General features: G+C 32.7%; 1 protein-coding gene across 1 annotated transcript in view; it reads right to left on the bottom strand.

The window, feature by feature from the left end:
* Positions 1-1,226: 1,226 nt before the first annotated feature.
* dgkaa (diacylglycerol kinase, alpha a) overlaps positions 1,227-23,411 on the bottom strand; it is a 39,657-nt gene continuing 17,472 nt past the window's right edge. Inside the window, exons 3-24 of the mRNA XM_051096546.1 lie at positions 21,500-21,576; positions 18,948-19,077; positions 17,430-17,504; positions 17,298-17,347; positions 17,099-17,173; positions 16,696-16,812; positions 10,872-10,989; positions 10,521-10,609; positions 9,905-10,024; positions 9,609-9,707; positions 8,399-8,485; positions 8,226-8,299; positions 8,067-8,141; positions 7,751-7,836; positions 7,541-7,630; positions 7,300-7,460; positions 7,105-7,169; positions 5,530-5,620; positions 4,966-5,143; positions 4,770-4,887; positions 4,389-4,449; positions 1,227-2,269 (exon numbers count right to left, since the gene is read on the bottom strand). Coding sequence (XP_050952503.1) covers positions 2,198-2,269; positions 4,389-4,449; positions 4,770-4,887; positions 4,966-5,143; positions 5,530-5,620; positions 7,105-7,169; positions 7,300-7,460; positions 7,541-7,630; positions 7,751-7,836; positions 8,067-8,141; positions 8,226-8,299; positions 8,399-8,485; positions 9,609-9,707; positions 9,905-10,024; positions 10,521-10,609; positions 10,872-10,989; positions 16,696-16,812; positions 17,099-17,173; positions 17,298-17,347; positions 17,430-17,504; positions 18,948-19,077; positions 21,500-21,576 — 2,108 coding nt within the window. The 3' untranslated portion in view covers positions 1,227-2,197. The remainder of the gene's footprint in view (positions 2,270-4,388; positions 4,450-4,769; positions 4,888-4,965; positions 5,144-5,529; positions 5,621-7,104; positions 7,170-7,299; positions 7,461-7,540; positions 7,631-7,750; positions 7,837-8,066; positions 8,142-8,225; positions 8,300-8,398; positions 8,486-9,608; positions 9,708-9,904; positions 10,025-10,520; positions 10,610-10,871; positions 10,990-16,695; positions 16,813-17,098; positions 17,174-17,297; positions 17,348-17,429; positions 17,505-18,947; positions 19,078-21,499; positions 21,577-23,411) is intronic.

Below are 23,411 nucleotides of genomic sequence, written 5' to 3'. Positions count from 1 at the left end.
TCTTACACGTCATGAGGCACGCTTGTGAACATTATTATTTAAAGGCCACATGTAATTTGCATTTATCTTAGTCAGTACTGAACTTCATTTAGTTTCTCTTTTGGACTGTTGCACGTTTAATAAAATGCTGTTAATTTATACCGACTCGGAGGTTATGTATGTGAGTTGATAAAATTTTTACACAATAAACACATTGAACCACAAAACCAGTCATAAGTAGCATGGGTATATTTGTAGCAATAGCCAAAAATACATTGTATTGGTCAAAATGATCGATTTTTCTTTTATGCCTAAAATCATTAAGATATTAAGTGTTCCATTAAGATATTTTGTAAATTTCCTACCGTAAATATGTCAAAACTTGATTTTTTATAAGCAATATGCATTGCTAAAAACTTCATTTAGACCAATTTAAAGTTGATTTTCTCTATATTTAGATTTTTTTGCACCCTCAGATTCCAGATTTTTTAAATAGTTGTATTTTGGCCTAATATTGTCATATCCTAACAAACCTAACAACCTTTTTATACAGCGTTCAGATGATGTATAAATCTCAATTTCGAAAAATTGAACCTTATGACTGGTTTTGGGTGGCATATTTCTATTACATTCGCAATATTTCTACTGTTTGGATATGAAAGTAACTTTACTTTTATCCACACCATTTAACTTGTTCACTGATTCAATGAATCATTTGGCTTTCGTTCGAAAGCCACTCCAACACGTTTTGTACTGGATTTGTGAAGCGATTCTTTGAAAAGATTCGACTCAAAAGAACAATTCATCCACGAATCAGAATCACACATATTGTTAGCGTATGTCATGGTTTGTAAAAGTATATGACCTTGAGATTAAACCAGGTATAATAAAGAATTAGATAACTATGTATCCTCACATGCCGAAGCAACAGTAGCATGTTAGTAAAAAAATATTTGAGCATTTTAATAATATGTATTATTATAATTTTTAATATTTGGGTTGTCATTTGAGTTACCAAATGCTATTTTAAAAAAGTTTATGTATACGTAAAAAATAAATAAATAACGACTTTTAGTAACCTAAAAAAAATGAAACTTAGTACTTGACCCCGATGGCTGAGCGGACTCGTGTAAAATTAGTCAAACTGATGGCGCCCTCTAGTGCGTATATGCGGTAAGCACCTTATGAGTGTTGAGGCAAATTATGACATTACAAAGCTTCATTAAAACAAAGAGATACAATGCAAATCTTTTAACATTGAAATGTTTATTCAGACAAATTTAGAGATTCACAAAATTAAGAGATCCTCTACATTCTCAGGAGCAACATAAAATTAAAAAGCCTGCCAGAGCGCCATAAGTGTGCAATCTAAAACCTTTAGGATTTTGCCCATTAAGTCATCTGAATAAAATACAATAGATCGACTGATAACTGTTTAAATGTGTGAAATGTTGCAAAATCAGTTTACACAACTGACTTGATACATTCGTAATACAATGAAAATTATCTAATAAAATTAGTTAACATACTGTTGATTTCACTTCCATATTTTATCTAAACATTACACCTACTATTTTAGGTGTTTATATTTTAACAGCAAATAAATTAGATGTCTCATAAAGCTCTTCAGATTTTGATTTGCTAAAGCTAGTCATTGTTCTGGTAAAGATCATACTGGTAACTTGTTTAGCCTTGAGCAATCTGACATTCAAGATTAATAAAAGTAAGCTGGGAAAAAATCTAAAGGAATAACTAAAAGCAGTGTGCAGAGTTAGCACAGATCTATTTCTAATATTTAAACCACCTATACAGCAAAATCACTGCGCATCAAACCTTTATACACTGGATGCTTTGGAGTAATGCATATTTTTTTAATGTATATCTACATAACCTTAAAACAAATATCCAGTCTATATACTTGGAATGATCTGTGCACATGATATGTATATCACAGCAAAGATGCATGCAAAAATGCATGAGCTACTGTTAAAGAGCACTACATTTCTTTAAAGAGAGCATATTTGATGTTAAGATGGTCTAGTGAAGAATTCATACCTCTTGTAAGGATAATCCCCTAAAAACACTTAAGCTAAAACCTTATTAAGCATTTGCTGCAAAATTTACATAGTGGCTTTAAACTGTCATTGGCTTCAGAGTCCTTTGTTAATGCACACAGAGTTTCGAAGCGAACTGGATCATTCTCAAGTGCAGGTCAACTCTATTTGAAAAAGCCAGACTTGGCTTGAGGGCCCATCAGCATACTGGCTTGGTTTTTGTGTGTGATCTGAATCTGAGGAAGAAAAATAGAAAGAAATTGCATTTAATGCTGACATGTTTCTATTGGTTTAAACTTACTTAAAGGGACAGTTCACTCAAAAATTGAAAAAAATGAAAATTAGCTGAAAATGTATTCACCCTGAAAATTTACTCAGCCTCAGGCCATCCAAGCTGTAGATGAATTTGTTTCAGAACAGGTTCGGAGAAATTTAGGATTGTTTTTTCAGCTGTTTGCACTCACATTCTGACGGCACCCATTCACTCATACTGATACATTTTTCCAAATGTGTTCCGATTAAGAAACAAACTCTACATCTTGGATGACCTGAGACTATATTTTCAAATTTTCGTTTTTAAATCACCTATTATTTAAAAAAAACTTTTTAAACTGTACACATGATTTACACTAAATTGTGTGCATGTTTTACTAATGCGCTACCTCGTTTTACTAAATTGTGCGCACGATTTAAAAGATATTTTGTTTCAGTTAGGATAACAATCTATCACTTAAATTTAAAGTGTTTAGTGACGATTCATTTTTATGAAGCCCCATACCTGACATGCAGAAAAAAAGTATATCGTTTGCATGATTTACTGATTCGTTCCCTCGTTTTACTAAATTGTGTGCACGATTTACTAATTTGTTCCCTTGTTTTACTAAATCGTGCGCATGTTTAACTAATCCGTTCCATTATTTTACTAAATTGTGTGCATGATTTATTAATTTGTTCCCTTGTTTTACTAAATTGTTTGCATGATTTACTAATTTGTTCCCTTAGTTTATTAAATTGTGTGCACGATTAACTGATTCGTTCCCTCGTTTTACTAAACTGCGTGCATGATTTACTAAATTGTGTGTATGATTTACTAATTTGTTCCCTCTATTTACTGTATTGTGCGCATGATTTACTAATTTGTTTCCTCTGTTTACTGAATTGTTCGCATGATTTACGAATTTGTTCCCTCTGTTTACAAAATTCTTTGCACGATTCGCTAATTTGTTCCCTCGTTTTCCTAAATTGTGTGCATGATTTACTAAATTGTGCGCATGATTTACTAATTTGTTCCCTCTGTTTACTAAATTGTGTGCACAATTTGCTAATTCGTTCCCTTGTTTTACTAAATTGTGTGCATGATTTACTAATCCGATTCCCTGTTGACTAAATTGTATGCACAATTTTTGCTAATTCGTTCCCTTATTTTATTAAATTCTGTGCATGATTTGCTAATTCGTTCCCGTTTTACTAATTGTGCACACAATTTGCTAATTCATTCCCTTGTTTTCCTACATTGTGTGCATGATTTACTAATCCGTTTCCTCGTTTTACTAAATTGTGTGCACAATTTACTAATTCGTTCCCTTGTTTTATTAAATTGTGTGCATGATTTGCTAATTCGTTCCCTCGTTTTACTAATTGTGCACACAATTTACTAATTCATTCCCTCGTTTTACTAAATTGTGTGCATGATTTGCTAATTCGTTCCCTTGTTTTAATAAATTGTGTGCACGATTTGCTAATTTGTTCCCTTGTTCTACTAAATCGTGTGCATAATGTACTCATTTGGTCCCTAATTTTAAGTAAATTGTGTTCGAAATAATAATTAGTGTGCCTGTAAAGTAAGTCGTGGTCACAAAATAATAATTTATTCTACTTCCTCTCCACATTCTCATAAACAACAGGTTTTTTTGTGTGCACTGTTTACTTAAAACAAGGGAACAAATTAGTAAATCATGTGTACGATTTAGTAAACCAAGGGAACGAATTAGTAAAACGTGCAAACAATTTAGTTTTTTTTTAATGAATTTTTGAATGTTTTTTTTCTTTAAAGCATTATAATTCACTAAGAGCTTAAATTATTATTATTGTTTTTTTTTATTATTAGAAACAACACTTATGATATCTAAACCCTGTTTATGGAGTTTCTTAATAGATTTGTAGACACAAATAACACACAAGACTAATTTCAGTTGTGAAAGACTCGTTGAGTGAACGAATCAAATGATTTACTCACAACACACAAAGGACATTTGCTTATTACCGCTATTAATATTACTGTAAATCTAAATACATCAGAGTCACCTGGATGAATAAAAGTCAAATGCAAAGAAAGGCAGTATGATGGACACTTACGGTACAAGGTGGCTGCATCCAAGGTTCTCCATCAATCTGCATGGGCAAAGGCTTCTTTGTCCTATAAATCAGAGTAAATTTTTTTTTAAAACAATCCAAAATAACAGTGAATCATATGATGGCCAATTGCTTGGGTGACTAAGCACACATTCACATTATATGACTCAATAGTAGTTACAGAGTGAATAAACTGACCAACCCCATTTAATGACAAAAGAATTAATGGAATGTAATTTAAATATTTTGCTTTTGAAAAAAAACAACAAACGAGTATGCAAATGCAGGGAATGTAAACTAGACAGTCACGTCTGAGCATGTCATGACTTGTTTGTGCCAGTATGAGGACAATCGCTGACATTAGCTGGAAACTGTATGTCTCACCTGATGGTAATCTGAGATGTTTTGGCAAGTCGAACTGCACTCTTCAGCCCTGTGTATATCTGTCCCATCTCAATGGCTCCTTCCAATCCCACTAACTCCACGCGCTTGTCGCTCATATCTGTTTGAAAACAGTCTGTTGAGTGTTTCGGATAATCATCATATTAAAAGATTTTGCCTTGCATTGAAAGAAACGTACCTTGCGGGCTCACTTTTAAGACTTCGGGGTCTACTATGACCTCAGGCAAGTCCTGGTCCACTCTGTCACTTTTCTTGGCTTCACCCCACAGGTTAGAGCCGCCATGCATGCTGGGAATGTTGAGGACGGCGATGCCTTCCAGAGAAAGATTACTGAGATCCAACTGGGTCCCGCAACACTGTATGAGGCCAGACAGAGGCGCTGGGATCAGTGCCATTACGTATTTCATATTCAAAATGATGTTTTAGCCGAATACTTCTAACGTACATAAGCAGATTTTTTAAGTAATGAATTGCATTTGCTTCATATTCTGAATTAATGTCCCTGATCTGGTAGATTGAAATGTTCCTGGCTTGAGCTCTGACAGACGACTAATACCAGAAGCAGGTTAATAACAGGTGTTAGTGCTCTATAATGCCCTCACTGTGCTCATGCTTTTTAGTTGATGCCTTTTGATGGGCTTTCAACACAAGGCAAGAAGAAGCAAGGGTAGCTGGAATGATCAATAACCTCTTTGAACTTAGATGGAAGTGTGATTCTTTTTTGTAAGGGTTTTTTTCTTACCTCAATGGTGAGACACTCCTTGAGTTTTTTACATGATGCCGAGATCGTCTCAGACGTGGCAAATTCAAAATACCACAGTTTGTTCTTCATTCTGTAAGAAACGTACATATGGATGAAAAGGAAGCCACAAATTTGTGCTACCCATTGAAGATTTTCTCAATTTTTTATTTTTTTTGCACCTTCAGATTCCAGATTTTCAAATTGTTGTATCTTGGTCAAATATTGTCCTTTCCTAACAAACCATACATCAATGGAAACCTTATTTATTCAGCTTTCAATTTCAGACAATAGACCCTTATGATTGGTTGTGTGGTCCGGGGTCACATTTATGTTTTTTTTAAATAAATTGGATGTTACCAAGGAAAACTGCTTTTCAAAAAACAACAACAACAACATATACACACTATAGTTAAAAGTTTGGAGATTTTAAAATATTTGTAAATGTGTTTAAAAGAAGCCTCTCATGCTCAGCAAATATTTGATCAAAAATACGGAAAAAACAGTAATGTTGTAAAATTTCATTAAAATTTAAAATAACTGTTTTCTGTTTGTATATGTTTTAAAATGTAATTTATTTGTGTGATTCCAGAGGGAATTTTTTGTCACATGATCCTTCTATCATCAAACTAATATGCTGATTTGATGCTCTAATAACATTTCTTCTTATTATTATCAATGTTAAAAACAGTTGTGCTGCTTTATAGTTTTGTGGAAACTCTGATGCAATTTTTGCAGGATTCTGATAAATAGAATGAACTGTAGAACTGTTACATTAAATCAATCTTAATGCACCCTTGCTGAATTAATTTGTATCTAATAAAAAATACATAATACTAATAGCAATATTTTCCTTACAGTTAAGATTATTTTTATTACAGTTATAATTTATCTTTGTTTATTTATAATGACATTCAGTAACAATAATTAAATTCCAGAAAATAATCAGCAAAAATGTTAATTTTTTTTCATTCGATTTCAGTCAAACAACCTACATGTACAATGGTTATTTTTAAATAAATTTAATTAACAAATTAAAATGTATTTAATGTTACCTTTAAATAATTTAAATCATATCCACTGTGCCACTGCGCATTGTAATAAACATTAGACATACACCCTGTTTACAAACATCACATAATATTTAAAATCCCAAGACTGAGTTTTATGTCATAAATATACAACAAAGAAAAAAAAATCCTCTAACAAAAAAAATCCTTCTCTTTATTTTTCTGACTTTTTTTTTTTTTTTTTAAGTTACTAACACTAACATTCCCTATTCTTTTTCTATTATATCTACTTGGGTTTTTTTTTTTTACTTATTATTAAAAAAAACGCGTATGTGTAGTGCGTTAGACTAACCGAGACTTGTCACAGCACTTACATATCATTGCTCTTTTGTTGGTTTTGATTGCTTCTATTGTCCTCTTTTGTAAGTCACTTTGGATAAAAGCGTCTGCTAAATGACTAAATGTAAATGTAAAATCAGGTGATGGATTTTGTGTATATAATTATTATTTTTTTAGAAATACATATTGATGAGTAGCTCTGTGGGGTCTTAGTGTGCAACATGCCCACCTGCTGTTAAACTTCTGCGGGTGTTTCTCCCTCATGGTGTGAAAGCGGTGAGCAATGGAGGCATCCTGTTCCACAAACAACAACAGTGATAATGATAAACACACTGTGAGTTAAATAACAAAAAGGAAATGAGAGGATCGAAACTACATAATAGAGGTCATATTTCAGATGAATGCTGTACTGTATGTGTCATACCACTCCAATGGAGAAGTAGTTGTTGATGATTTCATAGGGCACAGGGTCACCTCTCTCCTGACTGTCCTCCAGGGTCACCTGTACGCTCCAGCGATCCATCGGAACCACAGAACTGCCCTCAATGTCCTTCAGGATCCGGCCCAGATCCATTCCATCATAACCTACAACATTATAACCGTGAGAAACTCTAAACATAGCCATGAAAGCATATGTTCAAGTTTCAAGTTCAGCTTTTGCTCACCTCCTCCCCATCGAAGGCAGCGTGCAAGATCATTTCCTGTGCCGAGAGGAAGCACTGCCACCGGGGGGCGTATTGGCAAGTTGGCCTTATCTTTAAGAGGAATTGAAAAGAACAGTTGGCTGAAAGTGAAATGAGAGCTAAACATACATATCCTCTATGGTTTTGCAAGTCTCATAGTCTCACAGATGTACGTTTAATTTTGTTTCTGACCTATAGCGTCAAGTATCCAGCCAACTGTGCCGTCACCTCCACAAACTAATATTCTATAGTTCGGCAGATCTCTGAAGAAACATAACCTGATTTGGAAATAAAAGATAATATAGATTACAACCATTTGAATTTTAACAAGCTTCTGTTTAAGTATTTAACCTATTATATCTCCATCCATATCTATGAAATGCAAACTGTTGATTAAACATCATGCATTTTTCAATCTCAGTCCATTTTTAAGTTTTGGTGTCCAACCAAATGGATGCAGGACACAAATAAAGACACATATATGCTGAAATGGGAGTGAAATCTTTACCCCGGTCCTGGTCCACCATTGGAAAGGTTATAAACCTGCCGAGGATTCAACAAGTACTGGAATTTCCGAAGGACTCTGTAAAAACATATCTTTTGTGAGTAAAAATTATTTCAAATACGCATTTCTACAACACACAGGCAATTAGATAAGTGTTCTCACCTCTCTCCCTGTTTACCGCCACTTTTAGGATTCACAAACACCAAAAGAGGATGAGTGTCAGAAATTGGGTTTATCTGTTTGGGTACAGGAAGTTGTGCATTAGTTTCATTTAGTATCTTCTGTCTTTGCCTGGGAAAGCTGAAACATAATAGACTATCTAGACTGTGTCTTACCTGTAGTACCTGTCCATCAGGTGTAGTGTTGTGGTCACTGTCATCACTTGCAAATGCGCAGCCGTTCTTTACGCAGTTTGGCCTCTCCTAAGTGAGGAAACAAAGAACAGAAGGTATAATGGAGAACGAAATCATTATTTAAGCAGAACTCTAATCTTTTAACCATTAAGACCATCTAATCGTGTTGTTTTTAGTTCTTTTGCATGCTATGGAGCTTTGCAAGCTATATTTACCATTTAATAGACAACTATATATATATATATATATATATATATATATATCCTCTGCTCACCAAGCCTGCATTTATTTGATCCAAAGTATAGCAATATTTTTACTATTTATAAATAGTATTTTTACTATTTAAAATAACTGTTTTCTATTTGAATATATTTTAAAATGTAATTTATTCCTGTGATCTCAAAGCAACATTTTCAGCATCCTTACTCTAGTCACATGGTCCTTCAGAAATCACTCTAATATTCAGATTTGCCGCTCAAAAAATGAAGTATTATTATTATCATTATTATTATTATTATGTTGAAAACAGCAGAGAGTAGAATTTTCTCAGATTTCTTTGATGAATAGAAAGTTCAGCATTTATCTTAAATAGAAATCTTTTGTAACATAAATGTCTTTTTAATCACTTTTGATCAATTTTAAGCATCCTTGCTCAATAAGGTATTCATTTTTATAATTTCTCCCCCTACCCCAAAAAATTATGCTGACTCCGAACTCTAAAATGTTACAGAAGCATTTTATTTTAGATAAATGCTGATCTTTGCATCTTTCTATTAATCAAAGTTACTCAACTGTTTTAAATATTAATGATAATAATAATAATAATAATAAAATCAGCATATTAGAATGATTTCTGAAGGATTATGTGACACTGAAGACTGGAGTAATGATGCTGAAAATTCAGCTTTGTTTAAGGAATAAATTACATGTTAAAATATATTCAAATAAAAATCAGTTATTTTAAATAGTAAAAATATTTCACAATATTACTGCTATTGTTGTATTTTGGAACAAATAAATGCAGGTTTGGTGAGCAGAAGAGAATTCTTTAAAAAAAACATCTTACTGTTCAAAAACTTTTGACTGGTAGTGTACTATAATCATTAAATATAAAATAATAAAAGTGTACATGTAGGCATATATTTAAATGTATTTTGCTCGAGTCCTTCAGAGAGACTTTAATTTGCATTACCTTGATGACTGGATAAATGGCCCAAGGTGGTAAGATATGATCTTTGAAAGGGCCACAATTACATTCAAATGGTTCCTGGGTTGCACACTCATCATGTCTCTAAAATATAACAGTAAAAGGCATATAAAGCATGAAAAACTATGATCCAGAGTGAACAAACTGACCAGCTTCATTTTATCAACATTGATTCAAATGCATTTCTTGTGCACTGCTGCTAAGTCTCATATCTCTTATTATATCAAGATTTTCAGCAACTGTATATTGTACGGCAGCTTTTCAGAAAGTCCCAATCTCACCATGGTGTGACACCAGACACAGCGTTTCCCAGTGAGCCCGTGCAAACTCTTTATCTTCTTTTGACACCTGTCACATTTCCCAGAATCACAGTTTCCACTCACCCAGTCATGGGCCGCAATCTGCATGCAAACAAATTAGATGCGCATATGCTATTTACATTTCCAGTGTCCACTTGATGGCAGTACTAAAGTACAAAGCTTAGAAGATGCTTAAAGCGGGCTCTGTCTGCCCTGGGCCCAATAAGTAAGATCTACAATAGAGGACCTTGGTGAGACACCCTCATCACAGGACCTGGGACAATCTTCCCAGTTGAATAATAAATAAACTGTTATTTTTTTAAATACATGCAGGCCATTTTTACATTATTTAAACAAGATGTACTTATTAAAAATGTATTCTTTAAATTTATTTGACTTTTCAATATACAATTTTATATATAATATATCACATTTACAGCTAGCATTTAAGGTTGTTTGTGCACTTTTTTTTAAAAGCTTATGCACGTTACTTTTTATGTTGTTTACAGTGAGGTCATACAATTCTAAAATGTTTAAAGGTATTGGTTTTAAATGTAATTTAAAAAAAGGAAAAGAAAAGAAATGAAGGTGTTCTTACCCCTGTCTCTTTCTTTGACATCACATATGTGCGGGTGCACGGAGCCGGGTTTTTATTTGCACACCGGCCATGGACTGTGTATTTGCAGCCTGTGTATGATAATAAATGGTTGTGATCCCAAACTGATCAGAACTACACATATGGGTTTGCAAGGTTATGCATAACTACTGTACATAACTAGGTAGATAAACCATGACACATATTGGCAGATTCAATTTCTGGAATACATCTTGAATATTTCAGCATTTTAATTGCTAAAATGAAACATTTTATAGGCAGTCTGGAAATATTGGTTACATTTGCAAAGCAATCTGTGATCCTTTCTTGTAAATTACCCAGAATTCCACTCACAGGTGCAGCAGAGACCCTGTTTGCGCAGCCCCAGCAGCATATTCTGACAGACGTTGCAGTACACAGGCTTGTTAAAATGCTTCATCCTCCACAGGTGCTGGCCGTCTCTTTGAGTCATCTTGGGAAAGCAGAAAAACATTGTGTTAGAGAACAAGAAGCAAATTATTTACCTTCCTTGAATCTGTGTATAGCCAGAGTGTTACTGTATTTTACTGTACATTTTCAAGTATCTGTACTTTAGTGGAGTATTTTTATTTTGGGAAATTTTTACTTTTACCTCACTACATTTCATAAAAACATGTTGTTCCTCATTATTTTGAACTAGAGAAATCATTACACACTGCGAGATGTAATAGCGGTGTCGGATTTATGAACAAGCTGATTCTTTTCAATGAACCTGTTAAATCTTATGAGTGATTTGCGAAATGGCTTGATTGCAGCTGTTCTTGCGTCAACAACTCGCTGATCCAAATGTTCGAATGAAAGCGAGTCTCTCCAAGAACGAGAGATTCTCAGAGCTTGAATGCACGCATGACTGATGGCGTGAACAGTAAGTTACCAATGCGAAAATTTTAGCATTTATTATTGAAACAACAAAAACAAATGAGATCCGCACACAAAAAATAGACCAAACTGCTCATGTGAATTTATTGTCCAGAGGCCACAAATAAAGTGCAAAGAGTACAAGAGCGCAAAACGTTTTGGGGCTTAACCCTTAATCAGTGCGATGTTTCCAAATGTAAACCTGCCCCTATTTAAAAGGCTCACTACCGTAATCATTGCAATATACCGATCATTGATTTTAAATCCATATAAAAGTCTGGATCGCTTTGCAGCCTCTTTCAGCATTTATTATTGTAAATGAAAATCATATTTAGGTCATGAGTGTCCATTGTTTGCAAACTAAAGCTGCTGTAAAAGAGCTGTAAAAGCCCACTGTATGAAATGTTTAAACATACAGTAGACATCCATATTTTTGTATTACTATCTAAACATGGGATTTTGTTCTTAAAGGAGAAGTTCACTTCCAGAACAAAATTTACAGGTAATGTACTCACCCCCTTGTCATCCAAGATGTTCATGTCTCTTTTTTCAGTCGTAAAGAAATTATGTTTTTTGAGGAAAACATTTCAGGATTCCTCTCAATATCATGGACTTCTATGGTGCCCCTGAGTTTGAACTTCCAAAATGTAGTTTAAATGCAGCTTTAAAGGGCTCCCAGATGAGGAATAAGCGTCTTACCTAGCGAAACAATTGCTTATTTTCAAAAAAATTACAGTTTACATACTTTTTTTACCTCAAGCGTTCGTTTTATCTAGGTCTGCGTGAACTGTTTTTTTCCGGTTCAAGATAGTTAGGGTATGTCGAGAAACTCCCATCTCATTTTCTCCTCCAATTTCCAAATTATCCTAAACCGCTGCAGAAGTAACGACCCAGTGTTTACAAAGTAAACATGCAAAGAAGATCAAACACCCTTTAAAAAAAAAGGTAAAACAGCGATGTAGGATGATTTTGAAGTTGGAGGTGAAAATGAGATGGGAGTTTTTCTACCTACCTTAGGTTAAAAAGTATGTAAATGTATTTTTTTTTTAAATAACCGATCGTTTTGCTAGATAAGACCCTTCTTTCTCGACTGGGATCGGATTAGAGCCCTTTTGAAGCTGCATTTAAACTACATTTTGGAAGTTCAAGGGACACCATTGAAGTCCAGTATATTGAGAGGAATCCTAAAATGTTTTCCTCAAAAAACATAATTTCTTCATGTGTGAAGAAAGAAAGACAAGAACATCTTGGATGACAAAGGGTTGAGTAAATTATCTGTACATTTTTGTTCTGTAAAAAAATAAAATGAAATTAGTTTAAAAAATAAATAAACAATACATTTTAAAAATAATGCTAATGTACATTTGGCTGTTTTTTTTTTTTAAATGATTTTTAAAAGTTTCTTTACATTTTTTAATCAATATTTTATAGTTGAAAACAGAGTTTTCATAAACTTTAACACTGAAATACTGAACAGATAGAACAGTCAAACAAATTTCAGAACAGGTAGTTGCAGAAAAAAAAGCAAATAAATAAATAAATAAATAAATAAATAATTTATATTTAAATAAAAAATAAATAAATATAAGAATTTAAAATAACCATTTTCCATTTTAATATATTTGTATTTTAACTGAACTGAATTTCTATTTAACATTTAATATTTTTATTTTAATTTAATATTTAAAATAAAATATTCCTTAGAAGTCAAAGCTGAAATTTCAGCAGGCATTACTCCAGTACTATGTTGCATGATCATTCAGAAATCATTCTTATGGGATGTCTGGTTTGCAAAGATTCACAAGTTTATATGCATCTCACTGCTGCTATGTATATGCCATCTGGTTGTAAACCACAGCAGACATGTGCTGTAAAATTAAAATTAATCAAAAATCTATATGGGTTTATCACCAACAAATTCTTATGGATTCCTATTGGATGTGGTCCTTTTCTTAAAAAAAAAAAAAAGAAAAAACAATAAAAAATAATTATATATATATATATAATTTTTTTTTTTTTTTTTTTTTTTTTAAATAACCGATCATTTTGCTAGATAAGACCCTTCTTCCTCAGCTGGGATCGTTTAGAGCCCTTTTGAAGCTGCATTTAAACTGCATTTTGGAAATTCAAACTTAGAGGCACCATAAAAGTCCAATATATTGAGAGGAATCCTAAAATGTTTTCCTCAAAAAAAACAATTTCTTCACAAGTGAAGAAAGAAAGACAAGAACATCTTTTATGACAAAGGGTTAAATAAATTATCTGCATATTTTCATTCTGGAAGTGAACTAATCTGTTAAGTTCAACTCACTGACTCAGTTTACTAGCTGTAATGGAGGGGAAGTTTACCTGTAAATCATCACACAATGCTACTGTATGACTTTACAAGACTTAAAATATCAGTTGAGTCACTCTTATAGTACTTCTTGGTGATTTTTAGATTTTTGAAGCTTAAAAAAACTGTTGTCGTAGGGAAAAAACATGTGTGAGGATTCACCAGAAACTTCCCTCCTGTGTTTCACATACAAAAATAACAGCAAATGGGTTTGGAACAACATTAGGGTGGATAAATGATGACACGGTTTTTAGTTTCGAACAAACACCTTCAAGAAAATAAGACGAAATGTACTCATCTATTAAAGGAACAGATGACGACATAATCGTAAATTAAATGCTTGACGGTGGAAAGTGCTTTTGAACTGCTCTCAGTGACTCACAAGAGTGTCCTTTTCTTGTTTATTTCACATTGCTTCCTTATCTTACACCTACTGGCTATTCTTTATGAATTCAGCTGCCGGCTGGAGGTGGTTAGGGTGGGCTGATGACATTGACTCACGCAGTCACATCAAAAAATTATTAATAATTCAGAATATTATTGGTTTGGATGACTCAGGCGGGAACTTTAGGCGGCCGAACAGGAGGTCAGAAACTGTAGCCCACACAGCCATGCTGTAACTGGGCCTGATGGCTCAGCATAGCCCCCGTGTGCCACTTGGGCAGGTGGAAATAGCACATGGGGAAGTCCCTGGCTTTGATACATGGTTAAGCATGACCATAACACAAACGCAAGACAGTTGAGAATAGAAGTTTAGGCTGACTAAAAAAATCATGTGTTTAAAAGAATTTACGTGACAACGAATGTCTTGTAGTTGTAACTTCCGCACTGACTCTGCCTATGTGGTTTAACTGTGAACCATACTTATTAGTGCTAAACACGCATTTCTAGTGTGAAATTGACACTGGCTTAGCATTTAAAGGTTTCATTATATTTAGATGTATTTAGTCATGGAAAACATAGCTGTTAACTCTGTGGCTTGTCTCCAGGTCATGCACTAGCACAGCATGGACAGACACATAAGTCTTGGGAGTTGAATAGCTTATGTTCCCCCTCCGGAGGAGTGTGAAGCCAGCTACTGTTCTAGTGTTACTTGCTGGATGCTAGCTTGAGCTTGCATTTTGAAGCTGCCAAGTGGCTTGTGTGAAAAGATGCATGGCAGGGGTATACTTCAGATGCATGCCTTTTTTAATGAGATGTCATGCAGATCTTATGCATGACGTGCTAATGAGATGCAAGGGATGTCTGGTTTGCAAAGATTCACAAGTCAATGTGCATCTCTTCTGCTGCTATGTATATGCCTCCTGGTTGTGAACCACTATAGATATGTGGTGTAAAATTTGAATGAATAGAAAATCTATATGGGTTTACCACTGACAAATTCTTAAGGATTCTTATTGGATGTTGTGCTTTTATTTACAAAATAAAACAAAATAAAATAAAATAAAATAAAATAAAATAAAATAAAATAAAATAAAATAAAATAAAATAAAATAAAATAAAATAAAATAAAATAAAATAAAATAAAATAAAATAAAAATAACATTTAACAAATAAAAATGAAAACAATAAAATGTAAGTAAAAATAATGTAACGATACATTTTAAAAAATAAGTAAAAATAATGCTAATGTGCATTTGGCTGTACATATAGGTGTGTAACCAAATAGTTGGTAAGGTTTTTTTTTTAATGATTTTTAAAAAAAAATTTTTACAATATTTTTATTGTCTTTCTATGAAAACATTTTTATTTAAATTTAATTTAATGTTTTTTATTATTTAAAATAAAATATTCCTTCAAAGTCAAGGCTGAATTTTCAGCAGCCATTATCCCAATACTATGTTGCATAGTATTTGTAGTATTAGTAACTGTAAATGCTTACAATTCTTATCATTCCTATTGGATGTGGTGCTTTTATTTAAACACAAAATAAAATTAAATTAAATTAAATTAAAAAAAACTTTTATTTATATAAATAAATTATTTTAAAAATAAAAATAATTAAACAATAAATTTTAAAAATTAGTAGAAATAATGCTAATGTGTATTTGGCTGTGCATAAAGGTGTGTAACTAAATAGTTGGTAAGGGTTATTTTTAATGATTTTTGAACTTTCTTTACTTTTTTTTTCCTTTATGAAAACAGAGTTCAAAGATAATTCAAAGTTAAAAATAAAACTTTAACAATGAACTAATGAACAGATAGAAGAGTCAACCAAATTTCAGAACGAGTAGTTGCAGAAATAAAAAAGGTGTATAAATAAATAATTAATATTTAAATTAAAAAATAAATATAAATTTCTTTACATTTTTTAAGTAATAGCAGTAATATTATAAAATATTATTACAATTTAAAATAACCATTTTCCATTTTAATATACTTTTATTTACATTTTATTTTATTATTATTTAACTTTTTTATTTTATTTTGATATTTAAAATCATATGTTCCTTCAAAGTCAAAGCTGAATTTTCAGCAGCCATTACTGCAGTACTATGTTGCATGATCATTCAGAAATCATTCTTATATGATGATAAAATAAATTGTAAAATAAAAAAAATAATAATTAGACATAAAATACAAATGAACAAAAAAATAAATAAATGAAAATAAAAGTGCTGATATGCTTTTGGGTATGTTATGTGCATATACAGTAAGTGTGTGAGTGCATGTAAGCATGTGTTAAAAATGTCACTGTTGCTTGCACTAGTGCAAAGTCAGCAGGCTTTTGGTAAAATATAATGAGAGGAGCGAGACAACAGAACCTCAGAAGGACAGAACGCAATAAATACATACATCTTTTAAATTTTACAGTGTTTGCTGAAGTTTTTGTTTATTTTTGCTTCTGAGCAGTGTAATCTGAGTTGTACTCTTGTACACTCCAAAAATAGCAGTGGTCTGACATTGCATCTGAAAATCTGAGAATCTATGCTTGTGTTTTCCTACCTTCAGTCCCAGCAAAACCAGTAGCGGGACGTTATTCATCCCCCCCTCCACCCATTCCTGTAATGACACCGTTCCACTGCTATCTGCGTCAATCGCTGTCATCATATCCTTCAACACCTGAGAACAAGTAAAGTATGCAATGAGAAAGCACATGTTTTTGTATTAATATGTCTGTTGTAACCTGTATATGATGTAACTAAATCATCACTTTATTTGAATCACAAGGAGTAACATTACACAATCTTGTCAGTTTCCTTTTTTTCCATTCCTTATTTTCTCTGACAAGTTGATTCATGCTAAAGGAGGAGGAATGTCTCTTCAGCAAGGTGTGGTTAGGCTCGAAAATAGCATAGGCATTTCACGTCATCTCGGGAAATATTACACATACACAAACGTAACTCACAGGCCTCAGTTCAGACACATCCCAACCGAGGTAATCTGCTGCGTGCATCATCTGGGCAATAATGCGGTCCACTTCCTGTTTTTCAGAAACATTACTGGTTACAGTTATTACTGAAAGATGTAATTTAAGCATGATGATTCAGTTTTGTTACATAATGAGGAATTGGAAGTAGATTATATTTCAGGCTTAGACCACCCACCGAACTGTCCAGGACGCCGTTGCCATCTCTGTCATAGAGCCTGAACGCAACTGTGAAGGGAAAGACATGGTGAATTATTGCAAAGATGTAAACAATCATTAGATATTCAAAGTGGCAAAAATTGATGTTTACATTCAAGTTTGTCCCTGGGCTGCCCGTCTTCCAGGAGAGAGAAATAACAGGAGACATCCTTTAGAAAGACTTCCCCTAAGAGAGAAAGCAAAGATATTCAGAATACAAGAAATCCATTGTTCCATTAATTTCATTACATGCCTTTTTATTAAAAATAAACACTTATTTTAGAGTGTAAAAGAATAATTCCTTTTTATTAACTGAGGGACTAGTAAAAAATAAGTCGATCCTGCTTAACTTGTATTAAATGAAAAAGTGTTAAAAAATTAAATGAGTCCCAGTAATGTAACTAAATTGGTTGATTCATGCACACTATCGTTCAAAAGTTTGGAGTCGGTAATATTTTTAGATACTTTTGAAATCAGCGGCTTACGCTCATCCATTTATTTAATCAAAAATACAGTAAAACTGTAAAGTTGTTTTGATTTAAAACAGTTGTTTTCTATTGTAATATGTTTTAAAATATAATTTATTTCTGTGATGGCAAAGCTGAACTTTCAGCAGACATTACTCCAGTCTTCAGTGTCACATGATCCTTCAGAAATCATTCTAATATGCTGATGTGGTGTTCAGGTAACATTTCTCACTATTATTAATGTTGTTCTGCTTAATATTTCTGTGGAAACCACACTACTTTATTTGAGAATTGATAATGATTTTAAAGCCTGCATTTATTTGATCCAAAATACAGCATAAACCGTACAATTTTGAAATATTTGTACTATTTAAAATAGCCTAGAATATTTGAATATATTTTAGAATGTAATTTATTCCTGTGATTTTAACGCTGAATTTTTTTCCTTCAGAAATCATTCTAATATTCTGATTTGCTGCTCAAAAAACATTTATTATTGTGATTATGTTGAAAACAGCTGAATAGATTTCTTTTCAGGTTTCTTTGATGAATAGAAAGTTCAGAAGACAGCATTTACCTGAAACACAAATATTTTGTAACATTATAAATATCTATATAATCACTTTTGGTCAATTTAAAGCATCCTTGCTAAACAAAAACATTAATTTATTATTTCCCATAAAAATTTACTGACTCCAAGCTTTTGAATAGTATAGTGTATAACGTTACAAAAGCTTTTCATTTCACATAAATGCTGATCTTGGGACCTTCCTGTTTATCAAAGAATCCTAAAAAACACATACTCAACTGTTTAAAATATTGATAAAAAATAATAAAAAATGTTTCTTGAACAGCAAATCAGCATATTGGAATTCTTTCTGAAGGATCATGTGACACTGAAGACTGGAGTAATGATTATGAAAATGTAGTTTTGATCACAGGAATATATTAAATTTTAAGATATATTCAAATAGAAAGCAGTTATTTTAAATAGTAAAAATATTTAACAAAATTACCGCTTTTACTGTATTTTGGATCAAATAAATGCAGGCTTGGTGATCAGAAGAAACGTCTTTAAAAAAAACATTAAAAATCTTACTGTTCAAAAACTTTTGACTGGTAGTGTCTGTATGCATACATATACAAGCATATTCATAACCTACTGTTTTCATCTGATTTTGCTGACTCTGAGTTCTGGAAGGATCTGAACAGCCGTTGGCACAGATCCGTTGGAAAGTCCTCCACCTCCAAATACGTCTTCAGGAAGAGGCGGAAACCTTCCTCATCAATGCACTAAAGACAAATCATTTTGTACAATAAAAGATGAGTCTGCTATGCCTTTAAGAAACACAAAACACAAATACAAACCACCAACTCACTTAGTTTTTGGAATACCCCATCAGGCTTTTTAATAACATCTATTTTGGTAATCATTCAGAAAGCACACATTATTGGAAACTAATAAAGTCATAAAATTATCTGGAACCTTCTCAAGGGGACGTAACAGAGATCCAATTAGATTCTGCACTACAAACCCAATCCTAGTTCTACTAACAGTGCCTGCTGTTCCTGTCCTAGATTTTAACAGAGTTAATAAGAGAAAAAAAGCCAAGCAAGTTGTATTCAAACTTTAAAGGCCTCAGGATACTCCTGTTCAATCTGAGATATAGGCTATGTTACAGACAGATACTCCTCCCATACTGACATACATAAGACTTTCATGACATAATTCATTGTTTATTTTGCTTTAGTCACCAAGCGCAAGCAAAATATAAAGCCTAGAGTAAGACAAACACAAAAATGACTGACACAAAACTCTTGCAGCATTGATTTACAGTGTTTGAAAGCCAAGTCAGCACACAGTCAGCTGAAAAACTAGTGCACATATCAGGTATACGGACTAAATCTTTGCAACACGAGCGTGTCTGAATAGCAAATCTTTTAAGAGCTATAATCCTATGACTTCAGAGCAACCTCCTTCCATTTTACACTGAACTTCCTGTCGTTTAACTATTACAATTGTGATCGGAAGCATTAAACTTTGGGTGTGTAGCTCGTCCTACACTGTACTACAGGCATGGATGATAAGCTGTATTATAAAATGTATTTCAAACACATATATTTTGTGCTAGTATTCAAATACATTTACATGTTTATGTGCTTTATATCCTACCAAAATAAGAGAGATCCTACAAAATGCATGTTATTTATTATTTAGTACTGACCTGAATAAGACATCTCAAATAAAAGACTTACATATAGTCCACAAGATAAAATAATAGTTGAATTTATAAAAATTAAGCATTCAAAAGTTTACATACATTTGATTTTTAAAAAGTGTTGTTACCTGAAAGATCCACAGCTGTGTTTTTTTGTTTAGTGATAGTTGTTCATGAGGCCCTTGTTTGTCCTGAACAGTTAAACTGGCTGCTGTTCTTTAGAAAAATCCTTCAGGTCCCACAAAATCTTTGGTTTTCCAACATTTTTGTGTATTTGAACCCTTTCCAGCAATGACTGTATGATTTTGAGATCCATCTTTTCACACTGAGGACAACTGAGGGACTCATATGCAACTACTGCAGAAGGTTCAAATGCAGAAGGAAAAACAATGCAGCCAGGGGGTGAAAACTTTTGGAACTTGAATATCAGAGTAAATTGAACTTATTTTGTCTTCTGGAAAACATGTAAATATCTTCTGTAGCTTTTGAATGGCAGTACTAAATTAAAAAAATATGATAAAATAAGAAAAATATACACATTTTTATTCTGTTCAAAAGTTTACACGCCTGGCTCTTAATGCATCGTTTTTCCTTCTGAAGCATCAGTGAGCGTTTGAACCTTCTGTAATAGTAGCACATGTACACAAAATACACAAAAATTCTGAAAAACCAAAGATTTTGTGGGACCTGAAGGCAGTTTAACTGTTCAGGACAAACAAGGGACTCATGAACAACCATCACTAAACAAAAAAATACACACCAAAAAAAACACAGATGTGGATCATTCAGGTAAAAACACTGTATTAAGAATCAAGTGTATGTAAACTTCTGAACAGGGTCATTTTTATAAATTCAACTATTATTTTCTCTTTTTGCAGATTCTGAAAAGGTGTATGTAACTTTTGATCTCATCTTAAAAGATGTGGATGTGTTTTTGGAATTATACTAAAATGTTTTTTACTTATTAATAAAATATGATATATCATGCTGAGACCATTTTAGAGACCTCAGAAATTCATATATTAAACATGATACACAAGGCTTTATAGAGTTAAATCATGCCGATTGTTGAAAACAAGCTCTTACATGATTTTGCCTGTTTTTGCCAGATAAAACGGGTCAAAAATCCCTGTAATTTGCATCATAACTACTTAGGGATCAGCTTTTTTTGATGTGGGTCACCAGAATATCCTAGTAAATGTGTAGCATTGGAGAATAGGAACTACATAAAAATGTCCTGGCAACCGCCTACTAAAGCTTCACTTAATGTTTTGTGTGGGACACAGTGCTAAAATTGGTACTGAGGTACACACGACATTCACTGACTAAGCAGGTACGCATTACATGAATCGTCCAGCGGATGAGCTCAGATATGCTTAACCAGACGTGAAGTGATTCACATTACAGAAATGGATGGATCTGTTCATGGGTAATTGGACTAAGATGCGGTAAAAGCAGAGTGCTGACAGTTGGCCCCTAGCAGCCTGTTCACTCACCTCTCCATGTCTGTACTTGGCTAACCTGCCATCTGCATTGAATTCCTTTAACACATCTTTTACTTTTAGACTGCAGTCTGCAAAGAGATAGACAGGGCGAGTGGGAGAGAGCAAAGACAGAGAGAAAGAAAAGAAAAAAAAAGACAAGATGACATTTTGGCACACAGAACCACAAACATCACACCTTATAATGAACTGTATCTGCATCAACTCTGCAGGAAAAACAAGCTTAGCAGGAACTCAGTACATACTTAGTATCTACAACACCTTACTGTATAAAAATCCTTAAATCGTACATGTGACAGGTTGATGTAGCAATCAAGGGGTCAACCTTTGGCTGCTTAGCATGACCCTGTTAGCCCCTGCTGGTCAGATACTGCAACTACAGGATGTGACAGCAAAAAAAATGTCTTTTTCCATTGATGTCCATTCAAACAGGGTGAGCATATATCCTCTTATTCCTGGAACAATGTACTTATTGTGTTCACACTGTATTGCAAAACACTTACACTGCTATTGAGATGCGATACAAGTAAGGTTAGGGACAGGTTTGATGGTATGAGTAGGTTTAAGGGTGGGTTAAGGTGTAAGGGATAGGTCAACAGTGTAATTATAAATGTAATTACAGAAAATAATTACAGATGTAATTACATGTAGCTATTTTTAAAATATAAGTACAATGTAAAAGCATTTACGTGCACAATAAGTGCACTGTATCAAATGATTAATTTAAATGTAAGTACATAGTAGTTAAGGCCATCTAATTATTATGCTAAATTTAAATCCTAAATATATTACAGTATATACTTTACTAGTGCGAAATTTATTTTGAAGGGCTTTTAAAAAATGAAATGGATCTAAATCCATGAAATCCATCCATCTTTTATTTACATTTACACTGATGTATTTATCAGACACTTTTATACAATGCAATAAGGTATCCATGATATATATATATATTTTTAAAAATTTTGTGTGTTCTCTTGGAAACTGAACCCATGATCTTGGCATTGCTATTCCAACACAAAAACTTTTATTATTATTATTTTTCATTTTAGAAGTTTGTTTCATCTCTTAAAGCTAAATATTAGTGATTTAAATATGTTATCCAATATATTAAAACATACCCTATATGATAAAGACATGACAATGCATTATATACACTACCGGTAAAAAGATTTTGAACAGTAAGATTTTTAATGTTTTTTTAAAAAGTCACTTCTGCTCACCAAGCCTGCATTTATTTGATCCAAAGTACAGCAAAACAATAAAATTCACATTACATAATTCTTCACGTCACATAATTCTTCAGAAATCATTATAATATGCTAATTTGCTGTTCAAGAAATATTTATTATTATTATTATATTATTATTATTTAAAACAGCTGAGTACATTTTTTCAGGATTCTTTGATCAATAGAAACAATAATAATAATAATAATAAATGTTTTTGAGTAGCAAATCAGAATATTAGAACGATTTCTGAAGGATCATGTGACTGGAGTAATGATGCTAAAAATTCAGCTTTGAAATCACAGGAATAAATTAAATTTTAAAATATATTAAAATAAAGAACTGTTATTTTAAATAGTAAAAATATTTCAAAATTTTACTGTTTTTGCTGTACTTTGGAACAAATAAATGCAGGCTTGGAGAGCAGAAGAGACTTCTTTAAAAACATTAAAAATCTAACTGTTGAAAAACTTTTCACTGGAAGCGTACATTGAAAACAAAAAATGGTGTTTCACAAACAAGTACAAAGAAACGGCAGCTAACACTGAATTAAATATGAAATTTTAAAGTAGAAACAACAGAAACAGTATTTTCTTGTCAAATGTACTTCAGTAATTTGTTTTATTTACATCAAATCCTCATCCATCATTCCATCATTGTCCATTATTAAAGGGATA

This window comes from Labeo rohita, chromosome 23 (genome assembly GCF_022985175.1).
Source record: "Labeo rohita strain BAU-BD-2019 chromosome 23, IGBB_LRoh.1.0, whole genome shotgun sequence".
In the NCBI taxonomy this organism is placed as follows: domain Eukaryota; kingdom Metazoa; phylum Chordata; class Actinopteri; order Cypriniformes; family Cyprinidae; genus Labeo; species Labeo rohita.
Note: the sequence above shows the minus strand (reverse complement) of the source record. Positions and strands in the feature narration are given on the sequence as shown.